This window comes from Herpailurus yagouaroundi, unplaced genomic scaffold, assembly GCF_014898765.1.
Source record: "Herpailurus yagouaroundi ecotype Mexico unplaced genomic scaffold, PumYag 160, whole genome shotgun sequence".
NCBI lineage: Eukaryota > Metazoa > Chordata > Mammalia > Carnivora > Felidae > Herpailurus > Herpailurus yagouaroundi.
Genome location: NW_024412401.1, coordinates 6767317 through 6791855, shown reverse-complemented (window position 1 = coordinate 6791855; position 24539 = coordinate 6767317). Strand labels below are relative to the sequence as shown.

General features: G+C 38.4%; 1 protein-coding gene across 9 annotated transcripts in view; it reads right to left on the bottom strand.

Moving 5' to 3' along the window:
• The window catches only part of ADAMTSL1 (ADAMTS like 1), an 885520-nt gene that overhangs the window by 275180 nt on the left and 585801 nt on the right, over positions 1 to 24539 (bottom strand). For all 9 annotated transcript variants that reach the window (XM_040481343.1, XM_040481342.1, XM_040481344.1 and 6 more), the window contains one exon: positions 17969 to 18205. In XM_040481343.1, the coding sequence (XP_040337277.1) occupies positions 17969 to 18205 (237 nt within the window). The remainder of the gene's footprint in view (positions 1 to 17968; positions 18206 to 24539) is intronic.

Genomic DNA, 24539 nt, shown 5'->3' with positions numbered 1-24539 from the left:
ATAAAGACAGTACAAGGCTGGAATCAAGGGAAAGATAACAAAAATAAAATCCATACTTTCAACAATAAGAAATTGCACTATTTTCCTTTTAAAATCACCATTTGCACAGGTTAAGAGTTTGTATTTTCCTATCTTAAGGTTTTAAAAAACTTGAGTAGGTGCTCTTTATCTGATATTCAAAAGTATAAGCTTTCAAGTCTGACGCATCAGAGTCCAAATACTAACTCAGCCACTCCCAGGATATATGACCTTAAGCAAGCAAATTAACCCTTTGGGTTATAGATCGGGTTCGTGTGAGGTTTAGGTCAAGCACTCGGCACAGTGCCCGGCATGGTTAGTGCTCAGTATATGAGGTGGACTATTTTATTATTTTTACAATTACCATGATGATGATTTTAACTCTTTGCCCTTGCCCATAAAAATATCTAGCCTATGTATCCTTTGGGGAATGGTCAGAGATACAGAGAGCTGCAGAGTCAGCCTGTCCAGGTAGCGATGCAGGCTTAGAAGTGTCCACGCCATCTCATGGCTGGAGCAACTATTCAGCTTTATCAAATGGCTACTATGTCCTAGTGCAGACCAAATATTGCAGATCTGATTTTTTAAAAGATATGTTGTGAATATGAACTTTTCTTGGAAATATATTTACATATTGGCAACTAATTCAAATTTTTACAAAACCAGACTACAGCCTCTGAGGAAAAGTTGTCAGTGGCAGATATATTTGGTTGGAGGATTGCTAGTTTGCAACCTCTGCTTCAGGGCTATGATAATCATCTCGGGAGAAAACGAAAACTATACTCCAAATTATAGAGAGAAACCTGGAGAATACTTGGGAAAATACCAGGCCATGCTTACGTAGCCCTGATGAAACCATTCTATACACACACTCCCCAAGAAAGCATGTTTTAATGGGGCGCCTGGGTGGTTCAGTTGGTGAAGCATCCGACCCTTGGTTTTGGCTCATGTCATGATCTCACGGTTTCGTGGGTTCAAGCCCCACATTGGGGTCTTTTCTGGCAGTGCGGAACCTGCTTGGGATTTTCTGACTCCCTCTCTCTCCCCCTCTCTCCCCCTCTCTTACTTACCCTGTCTCAAAATAAATAAACTTTAAAAGTAGTATGTTTTAAATGAGCATAAAAATGTTTCTCTGAAAAAAACCCATGCGTGAAGAGACTCAGTGTTCCTCTGACCTGATGGTATCCTACTCCCTTCCAAATACCTTGTCAGCACTAGCTGCACATACCCTGCTCAGAGCATGCCTGGGGGAGGGGGAGGGCAGGGGCCAGTAGAGCTGAACTTGCTTCACCATTGAGTATATCTTTGCCTTAACCAGCCGAATTGAATTGTATCCTTTACCCCAGAAAACCATGTCCTTGCAATCACTATGCATAAAAAGAAAAAAGAAAAAAACATTCATCCGTACCTAGGTCACATAAAAATCTAGACTGGAAATGGCTGCAAGACATTGTATCATTTTACTCAATAAAAAGCTGTTTGCATGAATGGGAGAATCAACAAATTAACAAGCCTTTCTGACAACCAACAGTAATACTGAAGTTTCTCCCTCAGAAGCTGAGAGTACCCAATGCGAAGAAGACGTCAAATATGCGGTAGTTAAGAGCTTGGGAAAGCAAAACACTGGCTATGTTCTTTCATTTCAATGTGACTTTGGCCATTTCTTCCCAAGCTTTCCTAACTCCCCACTCACTCTTTCCCTAAAATACTTGTTTGTTTCTTTAAATCACCTGTCACTCTCCTGGCAAAGAAACTAAAGTTATACTCAAACTTAGTCATAATCCTAAGTGCACATGGGACTAGCCAGCCACCAGTTCCTGGCCACTGTGTGATTGCTACAGCCTGCAGGTGCAATAGGTTTGCACTTGGCATTTCTGCAGGAATGGAAGTGGTGTAAGTTTTTTAGAATGTTTATTGTTGGCAAGGTTTTCCACTTGTATTTTCTTTTATAGTACAACAATCTTTAAGTGAATGGAATGTTCGGTGATAATTTGGCCACAAGGGAGGGAAATTTAGCTCAGGGACTGAAATGTACTCAATAATGGTAAAAGAGACCAACAAAATGAATAAATAATTCAAATCAGAAGAATGCTTTAAACGCTACAGGTCCTTAAAATCACACATACAAAAAGCACTTGCCGTTAATACAGACTAAAGAGCACTGTACTTGGAGCCAGAAGACATCCAGCTTTGAAGCTGGGCTCCACTACTTGCTTGCTCAGAGACCTTGGGTAAGTCACATGCCTGCTCTGATGCTCAGTGTCTTCAGAAACCGAGTGAGGAGATTCAGCTGGTGATCTCCAAGGTTTCTTTCAAAGCCACTGTTTTGTGATTAGCTTTGGAAAGAGGTTCAAAACATTTCCCAAGCCCTCTGAATTTGTCTTGGCCTCTGGGTTCTGTTAACCACACAGACCGGTTCTTGCCTTTCTGTCTAGATTTCTCAGATTCTTAAGTGTTCCCTTGGATCGAAAATAGGCATCCCACAGCAAAAAACACTTTGTACCTTCCTGATTTGAACTCCTCAAGGCAGTACAACCAAGAGGCAATAGAAAGAACAGGTGGGGTGTACGACACTAATTTTAGGTGTCTGGGTGGATTTTCCTGATACTGGCAAGTAGCCCTTCCTACGAATGTTCCAGGAGAGTCTGCGGCAACCATGAGTATGTTAAAACTTGGGTAAAATTATGTTCATGGCTCAAAATCTGGAAGGTACCTGATGCTTTAAATTGTTTTTATTAAGGATTTTGGTAATTAAAGTAGCTACAACATTAAAAAAAAAAAACTATACCTTTACTTGATATTTCTTTGGAAATATGCCAATCAGCTAGTGTACAATTACTTACTAATTACCCTTCATATTTACATTTGAGTTTTCATATTAAAAATTTTGTTTTAATGTTTATTTACTTTTTGAGAGACAGAGATACAGTGTGAACAGGGTAGGGACAGAAGAAGGAAACACAGAATCCAAAGCAGGCTCCAGGCTCTGAGCTGTCAGCACAGAGGCTGATGTGGGGTTCAAACTCACAGACCATGAAATCATGACCTGAGCCGAAGTCGGACACTTAACTGACTGAACCACCCAGTTTCACATTTTTAAACAATTATATGAAGTGACTTCAGACACCCAGCTTCAAAAAGCTTTCCTGATTTTTACTTTACTATTTAACTTTTTTTTTTCTAAACCTAAGGAAAAGTTTCAAATCTTTCAAATTTCTCATATACTTAAACTTTGCATTTCAAGTTTCTGGGAGGACCTATGACCACAAACTTAATAATTACCTTAATTATGGAGAGAACTGAACTAATTAAAACTATGTCTGAGGATCATCTACTTGAAACATGGAATATCCTGTAGGACCAAACATTCTTCAGATCTATTTTCTAATATACATTTGGGGAAAAAAGTACATCATACTGGAATCCTAATTGATATTTATGGTCTTTGGAAACCTTGCATTTTGTGAGACTAATCCCAGGAAGGATCTAAGGGCTTCAGCAATGAGAGTTCATCCAGAGAATCTGATATGGGTGATGTACTAAGCAAGCCAACAGTTATGTTGATGGCAAAGGTTCTGGGTAGACCTGGCCCATCCCCTAAGTAATGGTAAATAAAGAATGGATGGCAGGAGTCCCCAAATTCTTTTTTTTTTTTTTAATTTTTTTTTTCAACGTTTATTTATTTTTGGGACAGAGAGAGACAGAGCATGAACGGGGGAGGGGCAGAGAGAGAGGGAGACACAGAATCGGAAACAGGCTCCAGGCTCTGAGCCATCAGCCCAGAGCTTGATGCGGGGCTCGAACTCACGGACTGTGAGATCGTGACCTGGCTGAAGTCGGACGCTTAACCGACTGCGCCACCCAGGCGCCCAGGAGTCCCCAAATTCTAAAGTGTTTCTAGCCTAGTATCATAAAACAAACAAAAAAATTAACTTATATAAATGGACTTTGTTTCAGCCTGAAGGAAATGAGAACAAGGCACAAATAAATTAAAATAAACTGAGGGTTGAGGGGGGGTGTGGGGAGAGGGGAAAATGGGTGATGGGCATCTAGGAGGGCACTTGTTGGGATGAGCACTGGGTGTTGTATGTAAGCGATGAATCACGGGAATCTACTCCCAAACCCAAGAGCATAATGTATACACTGTATGTCAGCCAACTTGACAATAAATTATATTTTTAAAAAGATAAGAAAAAAAAGACATTCAGGATGAGTAATTTTTGTGATTTAGAGAGGGTTTGGTCATCGGAGACAAAAACAGTCAACAGAGAGATTTACTGATTTGCCGATTCATCCACACAACTGTCTCCTATTGTGCAAATCAATCTAAATACACAAAGAATAAGGTGGGGGTCTGCCAGTAAGGGGGTCTCAGTTTAACTGGCAAGATGGGCATGAAAATTAATATAAAGACAAAGGAAACAAGAAAGTAACAGGTACAAGAGATGAGAATGAATATTAATTCCCCTGGGAAGTTTCCCTGAAAGACTGAGTGCTGGGGAAAAGATAACTTGAGGGGGGACATCAAGGCCTTCCAGCCTCCTCAAAAGAAAATTCCAACACGCTTCCTACCTGCTTCCACTGTACATGGAGTGTATCTCTAGTTTCTGTACATGGAGTGTATCTCTAGTTTCTAGCCAGATGCCTAGCATTAGATGCTCAATAAACTGAATGACTGAATCGACAATACTTAATCTCGAATCCTCATTTCCCTCCTCTATAAAAATGGTAGCATGACAATCCCCCACGGGCTCACGAGAGAATTAAAGGAGGTAACATATGTAAAGTGCTTACACGGCACACTGCCTGGTAGGTGAACAGCTTAATAAAGATCAGCTCTTATTATTAATCTTAGGCATTCTTACCTTTTAATAGGTGAGAAAAATGAGGCTTAAAGAGCTGATATATTACTCCATGATCACACAGATAGTAAGTTTAGAAGTCAGACTTCAGCTTATATTTGACCAAGTCCCAAACTCATCTTCTCCCTCTTTTTACATGCTGCTCCTGCTGATTATAGTTATTTGTGTTTGAGCCTCATCACCTTAAGACTGGAAGCCTCTTGAAGACAAGGATCATGACTGTCCAAGAAAGACAGATATTATATGTTTTCACTCATATGTGGATCTTGAGAAACTTAAAAGAATCCATGGGGCGAGGGGGGCGGAAATAGATGCAAACAGAGAGGGAGGGAGGCAAACCATAAGAGACTCTTAAATACAGAGAACAAACTGAAGGTGGACAGTGGGGGGGGGGGGGGCGTGGGGGTGAAGGAAAATGGGTGATGGGCATTGAGGAGGGCACTTGTTGGAATGAGCACTGGGTGTTGTATGTAAGCCAATTTGACAATAAATTATATTAAAAAAAATTTGATTGAGGCTAGCTGGACCTCAAATACCTCAAATGTAAAATGAAGCATTAAATTGTAAGACTGTAAATTCTCATTTTAGTTTCAAACTGTCTTCTGTGAAATCACTCAGTGAATTAAGGAGCAGAGTTAATATCTGATACAGCTAAACAGATAATGCTTTGTTGAAAATTTACTATACTAGGAAAATACCTTCTCAAGTCCAAATTTGCTTCACTCAAAAGAAAAAAAAAAAAGGAAAGATGTGCGCCTTCCAGTTTGATATCACTATCCATTCATTCAGCATATATTCATTCAAGACCTGTCATGTGCCAATTTCTAAATCAGTTTTAATACATACAGATAATTAGGGTCATAAATGACTTCTTGAAACAATAATGAATGAAGACGACACCCTTGTAGAATAATGGGTTAGTCATATTAACTCTGTCAAATAGTGAGGTCACGCTCTATTTAAGGTCACAGAAAACACAGCCTTTAGATTTAGTCCATAGACTTTTGAATCTTTGTACTACATTTTTAAAACAATGTTCTTTTTTTAAAAAATGTTTTAATTATTCTTTGAGAGAGACAGAGAGACAGAGAGAGAGAGAAAGAGAGAGAGAGAGAGAGACAGAGAGAGAGCAGGGGAAGGGCAGAGAGAGAGGGAGACACAGAAACCAAAGCAGGCTCCAGGCTGAGCTATCAGCAAAGAGCCTGATGCAGGGCTCAAACCCATGGACTGTAAGATCATGACCTGAGCCAATTTTGGATCCCCATCCAACTGAGCTGCCCAGGTGCCCCTAGAAACACCTTTCTTGAGGTATAATTCACATACCATAAAATTCACCCACTTAAAGTGTACATTTAATGGTTTTAGTACATTCATGGAATTGTGTAACTATCACCAACACTGGTTTAGAACATTCTCATTACCCCCAAAAGAAAGCCCATACTCATTAGCAGTCACTCCCCATTACTCTAATCCCCAGCTTTAAGCAAGCACTAATTTACTTTTTGTCTCGATAGAATTGGCTTCTTTCACTTTAGCATAGTGTTTTGAAAGTTCATTCGTGTTATAGAGTGTATCCACGCTTCATTCCTTTTTATTGTAGAATAATATTCCATATAGATGGACCACATTTTATTTATCCTTTCATCAGTTGGTGGACATTTGGGTTGTTTCTGCTTTTTGGCTATTATGAATAATGCTGCTATAAATAACTGAGTATAATTTTGCGTGTGTGTGGACATATGCTTTTATTTCCCTTGGGTATATACCTAAGAGTGGAATTGCCTGTTCATATGGTAACTCTGTTTAACATTTTGAGGAACTGCCAGACTGTTTTCTAAAGCAGCTGTACTATTCTGCACAACGTTTCAAGACACACACACACACAGACACACACACACACACACACACACACACACACACACACACACAAATAACTATTTGGTGTAAATGTTGCAGTAGTTCTAATGGAATACCGGCATAGGTAATAAGGTGATTCTCCAAAGTTAGAAACAAAAAATAGAAGCAGGGCATATTTTTTAGTTTAGCTACGACTGCTGTAGGACAATCCTAAAATTTGTATGGAACCAGAAAAGACCCCCGAATAGACAAAGTAATGTTGAAAAAGAAAAACAAAGCTGGAGACATCACAATTCTGGACTTTATGGTGTATTACAAAGCTGTAATCATAAAGACAGTATGGTATGGGCACAAAAACAGACACATTTAGATTTAGATTTAGAGGTAATCTCTAAACCTTTGTAATTTCCTGACCAATAGGGTGTTTTTGTTTGTCTGAGAGCTGTGGGCCATACCAGAGAGTCTATGCTAATAATGTGATTTATGGTGAGGGCTTTGGGCCACATGGTATCAACTCAACCTCTGGAGAGGCTGGAGACTAAGGTCAGCCATGCAGGTGGTCAACTAAGTCTATGTGAGCAAACCTCGATAAAAACTCTGGACATCAAGACTTGGGCGGTGCCGTGCTTGACAATACTCCATGTGTATTGTCACACATCGTTGCTAGGAGAAGCAAGCGCCGTCTACACAACTCTACTGGGTGAGGACAACTGGCAGTTCTGTAGTTGAACTCTTCTGGAGCCTGCTCTATGCACTTCTTCCTTTGGCTGATTTTCATCAGTATCCTTTTGCTGTAACAAACTGTAACTCTGAGTACAACAGCTTTCAGTGAATTCTGTGGGTCCTTCTAGTGAATTATCAAACCCGAGGTTTGGAGATGCCCAACTTGAAGCTGGTATGAAGTGAGGGTAGTCTTGGGGAATCTCAAACTTTGTAGTTGCTAACAATACTGAAACACTCTTAAAGATAATTAGGTAAAATTTAGTACATTTAGTATTTTTGCAAAGAAGTGGCCCGAGGAATCATCCATGAAACAAAGCATAATGAGATGACTGAAGAAAGTTGTCAGATCCTGGCAGGGCTTTCATTTAACGAAACACGGAATCCTAAGCCATAGGGTTCCTTTCCTGAGTTATACACAGCTATATCCCTACTAACAATGAGGTATGCTCACTGAAACTATGCTTCATTGTGAAAATATCTTTTCCCAGAAGAAAGAGTGACATGCAAGAGAGAAAACAGGATTTTAATTGCAGCTTTACCTTTTGGTAGTTGTATGAACTTCTATGGGCCACAATCGCCCCGGTTGTAAAATAGAAATGATGAAGAGATCCCAAAGAATTGGCACAAACACATGGTGAAATGCACAGTGTACTCTGAAGACTATATGACACAGAAAAGGATAACAATTTGAATTTTTTTCTACATTAGATTCACTCTGTCTTCATCTACTTCACTAAATCTCTTTGGGAAAACAAAATCTGTCTTTCCCAGCCACGCTTAATTTCAAAGGGCAAACTGAATGGATACAACTTTCAAAAAAGGTTTTCTATGAAAGCTATAGGAAGAAAGGTTTCCCACCTCACAAACTGAATAGCAAGATGGAAAAAACATTCCAATATAACAGAGAAACGTTTTCCATGAGTAGACATGATACGTGAGTTAAAAAAAAGGATCTAACTGGGATGGCAGGAAGGAAATAACATGAGATGAATGAGGACCTAGGAAATGTCACTTTTTATATCTCTTAGCTCTTCAAAGAGAGAGGATACCTCAAGGAGCTTTAAAACGGTATGCATTAGTTTCACTTCAGTTTTCTCCTAAAAGAGACAAACATTTAGATTGACTTGTTACCTAACTAGTACATGGCCCCCGAGAAGGTTAACCATGCATAAACAGGCCTGTGACTATATAAACTCAATGGAAACACACCTTTCGATTAAGAAGGCAGAGTTAAGAGGGGGAGAAAAAGGGTGCAAAATCCCTGCGTGAATATCATATGGCAGACAGACACGATACATGCATTACTTTCTCGTCGCTCACCACTGCCTAAAACCAATGCCCGACCCTCGTCCTATGTTTCATTTCCAGGAAGGGGCGCACCATACGCACACACATTGTTCGAACTAGAAAACCAGGCACGATCTTCAGCTCTCAATTTTCTCTCCTGCTGCATTTAACGAGTCACCCAGTCCATGGGTTCCATCTCCTAATTTGTATTAAAATCTCTCCTCATCCCACCAACAATTTCTGCCCCCTTCCAATCTTTTGCCCTCACTGCAGACACAGTTCTCTTTCTGAAATACACATCGTACCCTATCTTACGTCTCCTTGAGTTATTTCAAAGGCACTCTTTTGCCCTCAATATTACAAGTCCCCAGTCTTCTTAATACACCTGACACATCTCCTCATGACATAGGCCTTGATGCCCTCTTTAGTCCTTTATCCTTCCACTGTCATTCAATTCTAGCCACTGGTTAAAGTCTTTTCAGTTCTCTTCCTCTGAGCAGGTCTTGACCCCATGCCTTAGTTAAATATCCCACCTGTCGGCCACAGGCTAATTTCCCCTATGTGGTTCCTACGCACTATGAAAAATATATGTATGGGGCGCCTGGGTGGCTCAGTTGGTCAAGCGTCTGACTTTGGCTCAGGTCATTATCTCGCAGTTTGTGAGATTGAGCTCCGCATCAGACACAGAGACTGCTTTGAATTTTCTGCCCTCCCCCCGCCCTTTCCCTTCTCTCTCTTTCTCTGTCTCTCAAAAATAAATAAAAACATTTAAAAAAGTAGATGCATATACACATTCGTATGTGTGTATATATGTATATGTCTGTACTACTATACAGAAATAAACAGAGATGTATGCTATTGTGGGTTGAATTGTGCCTCCCCAAAAGATGTCGAAGTTCTCTCACCACTCCCTCCCCTCCTCACCTACGAATGCAATGTTATTTGGAAAAAGCCTCTTTGCAGATATAACCAAGTTAAGATGAGGTCATACTCAATTACAAAGGGCCCTAATCCAATATCACTGGTGTTCTTATAAGAAGACACACCAGAAGAAGCCCATGTAAAGGCAAAACAACAGGCACAAGGGAAGATGGACCTGTGAAGACGAAGGCAAAGATTGATGGCCGCTATTAGAAGCTAGGAAAAGGCAAAGCAAGAGTCTACCCAGAGGCTCAGAGGAAGCATGGCTTGGAGGACACTAGCTTCCAGAACCGTGAAAGAATAAACTTCTGTTGTCTTACGCCACCCAGTAAAGAAACCCACTGTATAAAGAAATTTGGGCTTTCTTTACCCTGAAACTAAAGCGCACAATATAAATGATTACAGCAGGTAAATGAAGCCAAATCCATACTCTACAAAGAGCACTCTGTTTACAGTGAGGAGAATATAGTTGAGTGACTCAAATGTACATTTTTGTATTCAGGGAGAGGCATGTAGTATAGTGACGATAGTAAAATTTTCTGTGTATTTGTCAGATCCCTCCTCAGAGTGTAAGTTCAGAGACTGTTGTTTTCTCCTCTTCATTCATCTATCTTCAGTATCGAGCACACCCACAGGTAATTCCTAAGTAAATATTTGTCACATGAATACTTTTTTTTAAATAACTAAATTATTCACAATAACCCTACAAAAGTATCACTCCTGAAGGAAAAGGTCTTACTTAACTTTGTCTCCTCAGTACTCAACATCTAGCAATGTTTTTGGAAGAAGAAATTGAAACAATGTTCAGAAACTAAGTTACTTGCCAAAATTTAACTAGTAAGTAGTAGCTCACTTAACACTTCATCTTTACTATATCACAGGGAGGAGAGAGAAAGAAAGAATACACATTAAATCTTTTAAGCATGGACCATGCTTCCACATGGAAGTAGACGGCAAAACACAGAAGGCAAATGGCCAAGTCTTTGTTTCTGACATCACCACTGTTAGAATAACTGGTAGACATTTGATACTGGTGACTTAGGTCACAGACAGAGATGGAGAAATAATCATCCCATTTAATTCATTTCTAACTACTCACCTCAGGAGTTATTAAAAATGGAAAGAACTTCTGTGTTAGAAGCATGGTTCATTGTAACATTGCCATAGTATAGATGTCAAAACCCCATGATCCACTTTGCAGCTTACTTTTTAATTGTATTATTCATTTTGAAACAATATTCTATTCTACAAGGTATTACTTAGAAAAAATTCTTCTTTTCTTTTTTGAAATGCTTTATTTTCTAAAATAGCAATAAGCAATATTACAAATGTGTGGATTCATTACAAAAGAGCTGGTTTATAATGGCATTTTGTCTTTTTTTGATGTACACGTATTAGGTAGCAACTGACGAATTTCATTAATTATAAAAATAAAGCACACTTTCCTGAATTTGACTTCAAAATAACCTCAAAATTATTTTTAACAGCAGCATATGTTCTATCTGTAAATTTATGCTACTCACTTTTATACATTTAGAACAGAAACCAGCTTTGTGCTTTACGGCAAATATACATGGGCAATTTGGATAATGCAAATAAATGAATAACAGCAGTACTAATAGAGCTGATCCTATTTGTGATGGCTCATTAACTCTGGACAGGATGCAATTCACTCCCCTGGATCAGGAGCTGATAATGGTACAATGTGGAGCTATTAGTAAAAGAAGGTTGCCACAGGAAATTAACGGAAGGTCTGTTCACTCATTGGGAAGTCAGTATCCCCTTTTGTACGTATAACTGCATTAACCCAGGCACTTAAAAAAGTCAGCGGCAAGAAGTAGTTTGGGTACGACTACTACCACCGCTGCTGCCACCGCCACTGCCGCTGTTACAAAGACTGCTATTGCAGGCTCGCGTTTATCAAGCTCATGGTAAGCAATGTAAGCATCTAATTACTTAAGCCTTGTAGAAATCCTATCAGGTAGTTTACAAACCTTAGCTTCATTTTGCAGATGAGGAAACGGAGGCTTGGGAACGGGCTCCAAGCCACATAGCAATGAATGGTGGTGCCTCGGTTCAAACCAGGCAGTCTGACTCCAGAGCCTTTTTTCCTAACTGTTCAGATGATGACAAACTCCATCCCTAACCCAGCCCTGCCTCAACTCCAACTTCATAGAGACTTGAACGACAACAAGCAAATAAGAATCCCAGAATTTCTGTCTGAGATGTAAGCTCAGAGACACCAACACAATGACTTCCCAGGAACAATGATCAGATTCTAGGATGAGAGGGAAAGGGGGAAATGTGGTTTGAAAAGATATATTCACTAAACCTGTTGTTTTCACGTATAAACGATAGCATTAAAGCTGAACAAAATTTTAGCCCATGGGATATGCTGATGAAATAACACAGGGAGCACAATCAAAAATGTTGATAAACACTGACATTCTGTGACCTCTAGCCTGCCATTAACAAGCTGTAAGATCCTGGGAAAATCATACCTAGGAGCAATATTCCTCGGGGCTGGACTAGATCTCAAAGGCAGTGTTTTCCAAATGTTGGTCTGGGAAGCACTATAACAATTTCTGTGCTCTGGAGGAAAAAAAAAAAAAACTAACTACAGTGTAGTAACTTTCTCATAAGGCAGACCATATTCATGTTATTGTCCTTAATTCTGAAATCAGGTTGTTACTACATCCTTGTTATTAACATTTACGGGGCGCCTGGGTGGCGCAGTCGGTTAAGCGTCCGACTTCAGCCAGGTCACGATCTCGCGGTCCGGGAGTTCGAGCCCCGCGTCGGGCTCTGGGCTGATGGCTCAGAGCCTGGAGCCTGTTTCCGATTCTGTGTCTCCCTCTCTCTCTGCCCCTCGCCTGTTCATGCTCTGTCTCTCTCTGTCCCAAGAATAAGTAAACGTTGAAAAAAAAATTAAAAAAACAAACAAACAAAAAAAACATTTCAATTACGAAATGATGATGGTGAAGTACATGATGGAAGTTCTCCTTTTCTTTTTTAATGCTTTTAGCAGAACAAGAAGTTGCTTACTTCAGCTCTTTCTAGAAACTTTTGAAAGTTATGAAATCTCACACAGGGAACCAGAACTTTGATATATTTTGCAACTTAAAATGTTCCAGGTAGTCTACATTTTCATAGCACTTTATATATAGTTCATTAGATGTTTTCACACGAATTATCTCAGCGCTTGATAGTCTGCGAGACAATCTCATTTCCCACAGATTAAAAAATAGAATTCAGGAAGGTTAAGCAACTTGATCAAGGTTATGAAAGAAGAGCCAGATTCCAATCCATGGCCTTTGACCTTAAATCCTGTCTGCTTTTCTATCTGTAAGTGCTTCATAAATCTGACCAAACAACAGGATCATAAGGAGAGTGTTCTATATACAGAGAACTAATAAATCCGAGTTTCTGGGGCACAGGGACGAAGAGTTGTATCTTTTAAGAGCTCTGCAAGTGATTCTGGTATGCAGCCTCATTTGGGAACCATTCCTGAACATCAGATGGCTCCTGTCTCTGTCCACTCAGCCTCACCAGAAGGAGTAGGAGCACCAGACAGAGCTTGGTGTTTCTGGGCAAGTTCTATCACTGAACCTCAGTCCTTCATCTGTGAAATGAAGAGAATGATGCCTAATAAGTAGCGTTGTAAATACAGTTGGCCCTTGAACAAGTTGAGATTTAGAGCTACCAACCCCCTTGTGCGGTTGAAAACCCACATGTAACTTTTGACTCTCCAAAAAAACTTAACTACTAAGAGCCTACTGTTGACTGGAAGCCTTGCCAATAACATAAACAGTTGATTAAAAGTATGTTGTGTGTTATACATATTATGTACTGTGTTCTTCTAATAAAGTAAGCTAGAACCAAGAAAATCTTAAGAAAATCATAAGGAAAATACATTTTTAGCTCTGTGCTGTATTTATCAAAATAGCAAGTTTATGTCATGTGTTCATAAGATGAAATGTCTATATCAATATTGCTTACTGATAGAAAGCACCATAGATGATATAGGTATTACTAACATTCAACATAAAAAATGAAGAGATATTGCACAATCTGTGTTTGTATGTAAGTTTTGATAAATTTTAATTTTTTATAATAGATGGGTGTGTATCTTAAGTCAGTAAATGATAAAATAGACTAGAATCTACACACATTTTGTGTATCCATGACATAATTAACCTTTGCTTAATTTTTTCCATATTTCTAAATGTACACAGTTCATCTGTTTTTCCAAATTGTTGCAAATTTCCAATTTTTTTCCTAATGTATTTATTGACAAAAAAAATCCATTTGTCAATGGACCCACAAAATTTGAAGCCATGCTGTTCACTTGTATGAGAAAAAATTATACGTAAAGTGGCTGGGTATGGTAGTCACTCAAAAATGGAAGCTATATGGGGCTCAGTCAGTTAAGTGTCTGACTCTTGATTTTGGTTCAGGTCATGATCTCATGCTCACGAGACTGGCTCCGAGTTGAGCTTCCAGCACTGAGTGTGGAACCTGCTTAAGAGTCTCTCCCTCCCTCCCTCTCTCTCTCTCTCTCTCTCTCTCTCACCCTCCCCTGCTTTTGTGAGCATGTTCATGCACACAAACACTCTCTCTCAAAAAAATGGAAGTTATCTTAGGATTAATATTACTACTACTATTACTAGAATGAGTATACTGCCCAATAAAATGCTCTAACATTTCTAAGAATAAGGTATTTATTATAAATGGTGATGATTACAGTATTTTCCCGAAGCAAATCCACAACAATTATAGACAACCCACTCATTCACAACCTTGGGACAGTTTCTAGGTCTCAGTTTCCTTTTCTCCTTGTCTGTGGACTTCTAAGTTATCTCCTGGCTCCAAATGTCTAAGACTCCATAGTTGTATTGAACAGTTAAAGGCCCAGTTTGAGGATGTGGTTCTTACTTGAGTATTCAATAGGTAAAACTGAAATAATTCGTACTTACAGGTGACAAGTCTCTATAGTTATGCTGTCATTTTCTATCAAGACAAGTCTATCTCCAAAGCTGGATGTCAGCTTCTTTAGAGTTTATAATTCATATCTGTCTAGCATCAAAAATACTGGAAACAGTTTGCCGAAAAAGTTATAATAAGGCAAAAACAGAGCCAGAGAAAGAGCTAAGAATCTCTAACAAATGTGGTAGAAATGGAAGAGAAGGGAAAATAGGGCAGGGAAGATGATTTTGTTTTCAGGAAACTAGAAGAAACTATTGAATGTGAAAAACTTCCCATTAAATTAGCATTGAGACTTTCGACAGTTTCAAAAATTATGAAAATATGACTTTTTCTTAATGTTTCTTACTGAAGACTGAAAATATGAATGATCAATATGCAGATACAAGCTAAATAAAGGATTTTTTTCTAAGTAGAATGGGATTTATGTATTAAACTCTTTGAGGTAATAGTGAGTGATTTTCTTATAGTGATTAACTTTACTCTTGTCCTTCTAAAAAACTATACACTGCATTTAAACATTCCATCCCTATTCCTCGATGATCTTGCTATTGTCTGTTCCTTCCCTCTTTTCATAAAACTCAAGTAGATTTTAATCATGAAAACACAGGCTATTATGGTAATGGTAACAAGGATCCAAAATTATATCCATTACAAATTCATATTAAGTTGTAGTTTTTGATCCCTTGAGCATGATTAATTTGATTTATTGCTTTTACCCTTTGCTCTAGTTGTAATCAAAATGAAAACTTTTTCCTGGTTTTAGGCGTAGTTTTCTTGCTATTTCTTTGCTGTCACTGCTCTGGCCCAGGCTCCCACTTTGCCCCACCTTGGCTCCTCTAAGAGCCTCCTCTCAGCTGGTCTCTTTGGCTCTCAGGCCTTGTACTTCAAAGTCCTACAACTGTAGCTACATTAATCTTTCTGAAACAGAACTATGATTATGTCTTTTCTCCACTAAAACTCTTTCCTGGCCACCCATTGTTAGCCATAGTCCTATCTGCCATTCAAGTATCCACTGTTTTCTCCCAAACTACCTGTCTTCTTACTGTGTTCCTGGGGGGTACTGTGCTCTTCAGCCAAACCATGTATTAGTGCTTATATGCAATCAGAGTTATCTCACCTCCTTTACCATGGTATTGCCTCTTTTCATATATTCTATAATTTACATTTGCACCCCCACAAATCTAACAAGTCACAATCCCAAGAATTGAAGGAGGCATGTTTATACTTATAACCAAATGTCCAGCACTACCACTCCATATTTAATATCTATAAAAATCTATTCTTTCACTGCTGAGATAGGATTCCCTTTCAGTTGCCAACGTATGTGAGGCCAGCTGGCAGGATTAGTCTAGAAAAGACAGGCCACATTAAACTCCTATGCAACAGGAAGAAAGGACACTTACTTTGCTGACCTGTCTTATTTATTTTGGTCCATTCATCATGGTACGACAGTGCAAACAGCTTTGCAGTAGATGTCAGGAGACATGGAATTTAGTCCCATTTCATGATCAATCATGTAACTTTCAGAAAACCACATAATTTGTCTGTCTTTTTTTTCATTTACCAAATGGAAATCTGTCTTTATTCCAATAGTAAACACACAGAAGGGATTAAAATTATTTTATTTGCCATTCCTTACAACATAACCTCTTTCCTCTATGTATTTGCTTTACAATTCCCTATCATTCCCAAAGCTTTTACAGATTTCATAATTCCATTTCAACATCAGTAAAAATCCCAGAGAAGGAAGCAAGCACTAAATATCACAAACAATGTTCAAATATCTCCTTTTAGGTTATTGATTAAATAATCCCTTAGGCCTTTCCTATCTCTACAATAGTAAGACTCTATATGCAAATTTGTATCTGAAATTCACATATTTCTTGTGTATAAAGCAATCTGCAGCCATGTATATATACATCATCTCCATCCTCCTACCTGAGAAGTGCTAGGACATACCACAATTTCCCTGTCTTATGCTTCTAGATCTTATGAAGGTTTAGCATGTCTGTCTCCCCTCTCATATGCAGAAAATCATGTCCGACATTTCACCTTTCTTATAGTAATTCAATTACAGTTATTCCTTTTACATCAGAATATAGGTTTAGGTTTTCAGCAAACATGTGAATTTGGAGCGACTATTTACTGAAACATATTTTATGCTTATTCTTCTTACACTACTAGCTGTTATATTAGAGACTCCAAAGAGAGAAAAATTTCAACCAATATTATTTTGGGAGAAGCAAGGATTCTCAAAATGTCTACTTAGTGAAATATAAAAGTATATGGTCAGGTATAGCACACAAGAAATGATAGCAATTGCTTGTTCCAAAAACTATGCTGGTGATCCTAACCCAGGGTAGATTTTAAAATAAAGATGGCAGGGGCACCTGGGTGGCGCAGTCGGTTGAGCGTCCGACTTCAGCCAGGTCACGATCTCGCGGTCCGTGAGTTCGAGCCCCGCGTCAGGCTCTGGGCTGATGGCTCAGAGCCTGGAGCCTGTTTCCGATTCTGTGTCTCCCTCTCTCTCTGCCCCTCCCCCGTTCATGCTCTGTCTCTCTCTGTCCCAAAAATAAATAAACGTTGAAAAAAAAAATAAAAAATAAAATAAAGATGGCAGATGCATTGAAAACATTCTTTACTAACTTAACTACTAACTTTCCCTCTTCTTACTAACTCCCACTCAGTTGATAAATTGACACGAGAAATCTAACTTCTTTGTTATCCCTATTTTAAAGACTTGCCTGGATGAAATTTGACCTAGCTCACACTGTCAAAGCCCTTCATTAGTTTGCATGCACTTTCAAAAAATTACAGTTATAATAATGAAGAAATAAGTTTGCCTAGAGTTTACTTGGAGATTTTAGAGTTAATCTTACCCAAGTAATTCCAAAGCTCTAAGTAGATGAAAATTGATGCCTCCAAACACACACACACACACACACACACACACACACACACACACACACCACATAAACATACAAATACGTTTCAGGGACAACCAAAGTAGAGGTAATTTCAGAGTCTAATACAAAAGTCACACACACATCCAAGAGCTTTTAGCCTTTCGTATTCAGCTGAGACTCAAAGCAAGGGGAAAAAAAAACATCCAATGCCAGCTCTCTTTTCGTTGACACAAACACAACATTTGTAGTTTTAACTGAAATTAAACCTCAATTTTCAAATCTGCCATCCTTTATAAACTCTAGAAAAGGTAACATTGAATGATTGAGATAGCAGGACCATACAGAAGCTATTTACACAGAGATGCTAAAATTTCTGGAAAAGTAGAATGGGAAGAAGCCAGCACTTACTTGGCATAAACCACTGATGCACATATCCAAAGATTCTGTGTAGCAGCGAGTCCCATCTAAGACTTTAGGTGCTAGTTCAACAACCAGGGTTGTTCCTTTGGCCTGGCATTTGAGTGAACAGGGGTTGTCTGGGTCATTAGACACAGGAAGCCATTCATAAAACTGGCCATGGTGCTTGACATCATTGTGAGCGGAGCATTGCTGAGCTCGGAAATCGCCTGCTTCTGGTGGGCAGTCCTAGAGAGGAAAGGCAGGAGGGACACAAATAGGTTATGAGGGCAGCCCAAACAGAAAACTGGAGAAGCCATGTGGTCTGTCAAAGTCTTAGAAAACAAAGCAAATGTCCTGGTTGTTCCCGATGGACACTCTCATTTCATCTCAGAGTCATGATTGTTTGGCCCTGAAAATGTAAAGATCTGAGCAAGTAATCACCTTGAAATAGTTTTGGATTAAAGTTAAATGGGAAAGTAATCAGCTTGAGGTAGATCTGATTGATATTCGTTGAGAAATAGTCACCTCGACATATATTTTCTGAAAGATGTTGCTTGGTCCATGGATCCCTCCACAATGTAATACTATTTCAGTTTCCCTGTAACTTAAGTAAAACTTACTGAAGTCAGTGGGTTAGTTGAAACACATGTCTGTTGCTTTCAGTTCTAATAACGAAAGCTATGGCAATACTATAGCAACTCCCTGCACAAAGTTGTAATAATTTCATTTGAAAATTTTTGTGGGATTGTTTGTGAGTTTTTCTAAAATGTAGGGTGCACAGTATCTAGAATTAAATATGGGGAACAAAAAAGAGAAGAGAGCGTTGATGCCTGAATTTCCTTAGCTTAAGGCAACACGGCAGAGTGGAAAGGTATGGGCTTCTTGCACGCGAGCATGGCTGTGATACAGTGGGTCTCTCTGAGTCCAGGTTTCCTTTTGTTTAGAACAGAAGCAATAATACTCATCTCTCAAAGTCACTGTGAGAATTTCATGGGCTTATGTCGCCAAATACTGGCACATGGAAGACTGTACATGGTAGCTATTACTATGATTATTCAGTGAAGCTGCTGAAGAGAAAAAGCTGGAGAATTATGAGATCCTCTGAATTTGAATTTTAAATCACATTGGCAGAGAACAATGGAAAATAAGAATATTTTAAATGTATACTTTATAAAGGGCATTTTAAAATTAAAACTATAACTCATGATGCTTACTCTCTAAAACACGATACTCTTTAGTAAAAGGAAACAAGATTCAACCTTAAAAAGGCAAGTACCACCTGTCCCTCGGAAAGGCTTTCAGATAGATTTATTTTATTCCACATGCATTCTGATTAGGATTTACTATGGAAGATTATAGAATATCCATTTGTTGAAAGGACTTTACTATAATTTTTAAAATCTCAATTAGGGGTTTGCATGCAGGCTTTAGGAGGTCCTACTTCCTACGTGATCATTTCTGAGGGTTCTTCTTATACAAGGGTTCCTTCTCTTTAAAGAAGCATTGTGAGAATAGCATTACTCTATTTTATAAAATGGAATTCCTGATTCTTTTTTTCAAACTTTAGTGGTACTATTAAGTAGCATATAAGATTTTAATATTTGGGGAAGCATAAATTCTTTCCGGGCAAGATGGTATATAAACAAGTAAATGTTTATTTAAGATGAACATAAAATAGCTTAAAATACAATATAAAATCTCAAAGGTACTTTACTGATAGTATCAGATGTGCTCTTGGAGTGAAGAAAACATAGTATGAAAGGAAAAATAATTTATATAACACAGGTATAGATACATGAGTACCCAACAAGGCTTAAGGGATTTCAAATATTGTCTGAAAAAAAGTATAATTAAAATTCATTACTTATTATTACTAATATTCTTTTAGAGAGAAAGAATGAGAGAGAGACAGAGCATGCATGTGTGAGTGGGGGAGGAGACAGAGAATCTGGAAGAGGCTCCATGCACAGCTCGGAGCCCCTCACAAACTTGATCTCAAGACCGTGAGATCATGACCTGAGCAGAAATCAAGCGTCTGATGCTTAACCGACTGAGTCACCCAGGCACCCCAAAATTCATTACTTATCAATTTCATACATGAAAGGCTATAGTTTAAAACCTTTTAAAGGTCTATGAATTAATCAGTAAGCATGTGTTATACTTTGTTGTGATATTTGGTTGTTCGTCATGAGAAATAAAACAAAAACCACACATTGCAAAACTATACTATGAATCACACAACAGGTAAATTGTAGGATGTTAACACAACGTATCTGAACCTACATGCTTTAACGCTAGCTCCTTTCAGTCTCTGCTTAGACCTCACTCACTTCTGTCCTGACATAATCCTATGGCTGAACACTGCCCACCAATCTACACATCCTTTTCCTAAATTTCCCCCATTTGAGACACAACAGAGATTGTAAGTAAAACCTACTCTCTACAATCAACAAGTTTCCCTGGCTGCCACTGCATGGGAGCTTCCACAGCAGTACTGATAGTTTAATTAATAATGTTTAAATAGTGTTTTCAGTTGCATACTACCTATTATCTCAAGAGTCACTTGCTTTCTCAGTGGTACAAAAGAAATATTGAAGCGGACTCAAGAAAGCAGAACACTGAGGAAATTGTTTAGAACGGTCCCCAACCCCTCTCGTAATTTTTACCTCCTTTTTGTAGAAATAAAAGTGAATCAGCTGTAAGGGAATTACAGGGTCAAGCTGAATCACCTCTGCATGAAAGTAATAAGGGTAATATATAATTAAGAGACCTCTTAGTATGAACCAGATATAATTTTCTGCATTTATCCAATTCCAAGAAAAGTGTCAGTTATGTTTTTAAATTGATGTTACATAGTCTTAGTACAGACCTAAAACTGCAGGGTCTCTTCTATTCAACAAACTGTGTTCAGTCTTCCCATCTTTACTAAAATAAATAAGACTCCAAGGCATTCAAAATTAAAATAAGTAAAAAGGTAAAGTATTAACACTTTTTTTTCTGTGACAAAACAGGGTTTTTTTTTTTCTGTGACAAAAACAGAAAACATAGAGAGCCCATGAGCACATATGTTCCTGTTCGCAATTCACCTGCTTCAAATAGCTCTGAGAGTAACCTGTTACAGGTTTCATGAACTTTCATAATGGGAGAAAGGTCTCTAAAAATAATAATGCTTGTGAATACCTTTACTCACTTTTATCATTACTATCTTTTATTCAACCCATATTTTTGCAGGGGTGGGAAAATATATTTTGCTAAATTGAGAATGCACTTAAAACCCAGAATTCAGAGTTGGAAACTGAACTTGAACCTTTTTAATGTTTCAGTTTATTTGTACTTGGCAAAATGCAACTTCCTGTTTTAAGAAAAAGGACTTAAGAGGACTTATAAAACAGGTTCAGAAAGCTTCTTGGACATCAAATAGCTCTTACAAAATAACATTTTGATGATTTAAGTGTAAATGAATCAGAAACATATGAATCAAATTTCCCTTGAAATACACATGTTTAAAAATTAAGGGAAGAAGGATTTGGCAAAAGCTTCTTTGTTGAACCCAAAACATCTCAAGCATAGTTCAAGACCCTCACTGAACCCCTGATACATCTGTATCACCCAGCTGCAGAGTGGAAACTCAAGCAGTCATCATAGTCTCTTGTCCCACCAGTATGATCATAATAATTACAACAGAACAGTTCTCATTTATACAGAGATTCACCACACAAAAAAGGTTTTTAGTTTTTAATTATAATTTAGTCCATGAGACCACTATCTTTTCTAATCTTCCTAAAAGTAAGATTTAGAAACCGATGCCTTAATAGCTTTGAAAAGTATTTAACGTCTTATCCTGGGCATCATCTGTGAAATATCAGCTTCTGGAGAGATGCTTTATGACATGATATGTCATCAGTTCTGCCCATGAGATGTGGTTTTCCTTGGGTTACACTGAATGTTGAATGTACTGGATATATACTATGTGATTTTGGTTCTCATAAAAGCTTAGGAGTAGGAATCATGAATTTTCAATGGAGATAATTAAAAGAAGAAAACAAATGAATTCAAATATAGAATATATATTCCATATATTTATATATATGAATCGAACCTGGATCATAGGTACTAATGATGAAACAATTAAAATTATTGAAAAGTCTAGTGGCTATTTGAACTAAACACATCCTCCACCAAGAACCTGGCCAAAAACATGGTGTTGAAGGATGCACCCGATTAAAGATCCTCAACTTCCAGCCTCTCATATGTCTCCAGAAACACCATCAAGTAGAAATGGAGCAAGAATGAGCAATCTAACACTTTCCCTGGCCTTCTGTCTCTTTCTAACTGCAATATGCCTGTGGATTAACAACTCTGTGTCAGGTTACTGAGTTAGGATTTCCTCACTCTGAAAAACTATATTTTATTTAAATAGTCAGATGATCCCATGAATTTACTGTATTTAGCCATTAATACAATATAATAGGTTTTCTCTCCAATTTTTAAGCACTCAATCTGAACAGTAACAGAATTTTCTTTTTTAAAAGCACAGAAATAAAATCTGACCTTTTATTTGCTTCCATTATAATTCATAAAGTCCGTGGAGTTCTGCCATATATGAATCCAATTCAAAACACTTTCTGGTTAATCAACTAGCCAGTGGGAAAGATAAGATGGATCCCAGATGTCCCCTGATGATGATAGGTGGATCAGATTACATGGTGGGATAAAAGAGAGTTAGGCTTTCCAGAGTTTACTCACTGGGTGAAATGTAAAAGATGATATCTCAGCAGCTAAGGTGGCAGGATCTGAAGGGCTTTAAAATGGTTTTGAAAAAATATACAGAAAATAGATTCAGGGTCAGGAGAAGCATTACTTTTTCTTTATTTTCTTTCTTAAAGAAGACATTTTTCTTTCCAGAGGGACATCTCTCTGCTTTGACTCTGTCATTCAGTGGTTGGACTTTTCTGCTAATTTTATATATATATGCCATATTCTCATTCCATGGCCTTATTTACAGAGTCACTATTAATACCTGACAGTATCAAGAAAACACTGGAAATTGTATTTAGGTGGCCCTATGAACTGTAGTAATGGAAGACATCTATGCTTCCCACTGCCTTTCCCTACCTTGCAACTGTTCTGGATCTTCCACCTCCCCTTCATCCTGCCCTAACCCCTCACTCTTCATAAAAGCTACTATGCAAGAAAACAAAATCAAAATTGCTTCATCAGGCATTTACTCTATTCCCCAGCAATTCTGGATTGCTACTTTATGATAAACACATATACAGAAATTTATCACCTACTTGATGACTTTAGAAAATCTTCTTAGTTCTACGTTTTACCCTCAAAATATTAGGAAACCTCAATGTACTGGTGGTAAAACAGGAAAAGACCACAGGTTTCCTTCATAATAAATGAATGGAGGCTCTGGAATGGAATGGAGGCTCTGGAGCTCTAAAGCTCTCAGATCTCTTAGCACATGTAAGTAGATGGCAGGCTGCCTCTTTTAGGTATTGTTGTTGACATTACTTGGCTTTCTACTTCTTTTATTCAAAGTCAAGGTGAAACCACTAAATAGTAAATACCCACTGATACCACCCAATTTAATATGATATTTTGTTCTCAGAAACATAACCAGTGTTTCAATTTCTATTTCCAACTCAGACCCCTCTCCCGGACTTCAGACTTTTATATACAAATGCTCCTTTACCATCTGGATATCTGAGAGATCACAAACTCCCCAAGTCCAAACCTGGACCCCTGATGATTTCCCCCTCCCCAAATCTGTTCCCTCTGCAGTCTCACCTTCCCAGTCCCCATCAACTCCATCTTTTTCAGGCAGTGTTTCTCAAACTCAAGGATACATCAATGTCACCTAGAGGGCTTGTGAAAAATACCAGATTGCCGAGGCCTCACCCTCCAGAGTTTCTGATTCAGTAGATGTGGGGTGGAGTCCAAGACTGCATTTCTAGCAAGTTCCTTGATGATTCTGTTGTTGCCAGTTTGGTGACCACACTTTACGAACCACTGTGCCTTAGAGTCATCCTTGACTTCCACACCCAATCCATTGGGAAAGGTTGGTTTTATAAGCACAGTATGCAGAATCTGACCACAATCTAGTCCAAACCACCATCATGTCACCTGTATTCTTGCCATAGTCTCCTAACTGATCATCTGTCTTCTGCCCCTGCTCTCCTAGAGACTTTTGTTAATGCAGCAGCCAAAATGAGCTTATTAAAGCATAAAGCAAACTGTGTAAACTTTCTGCTACAGCTTTAAAGTGGCCCCTCGCGACATTCAGATAAAAGCCAAAATCCATATCTCAGATAGAGGTAAAGATCTGGCCCCATCACCTCCTATTGTCTTCTTTATTCACTTGGCTCCAGCCAAGAGATTCCCAGCTCTCTCTTGGACACTACAGGAATGTTCTTACCTTAGGACACATAACTTATCTATTTCCTCTGCCTAGAATTTTCTTTGCTCCGATTCCAAGTGGCTAATTATGTCACCTTCATCAGGTTTTTGCTCAAATATCACCTTCTCAAATAGACCTACCCTGAGTACTCTCTGTAAAATTGCAACAACCACT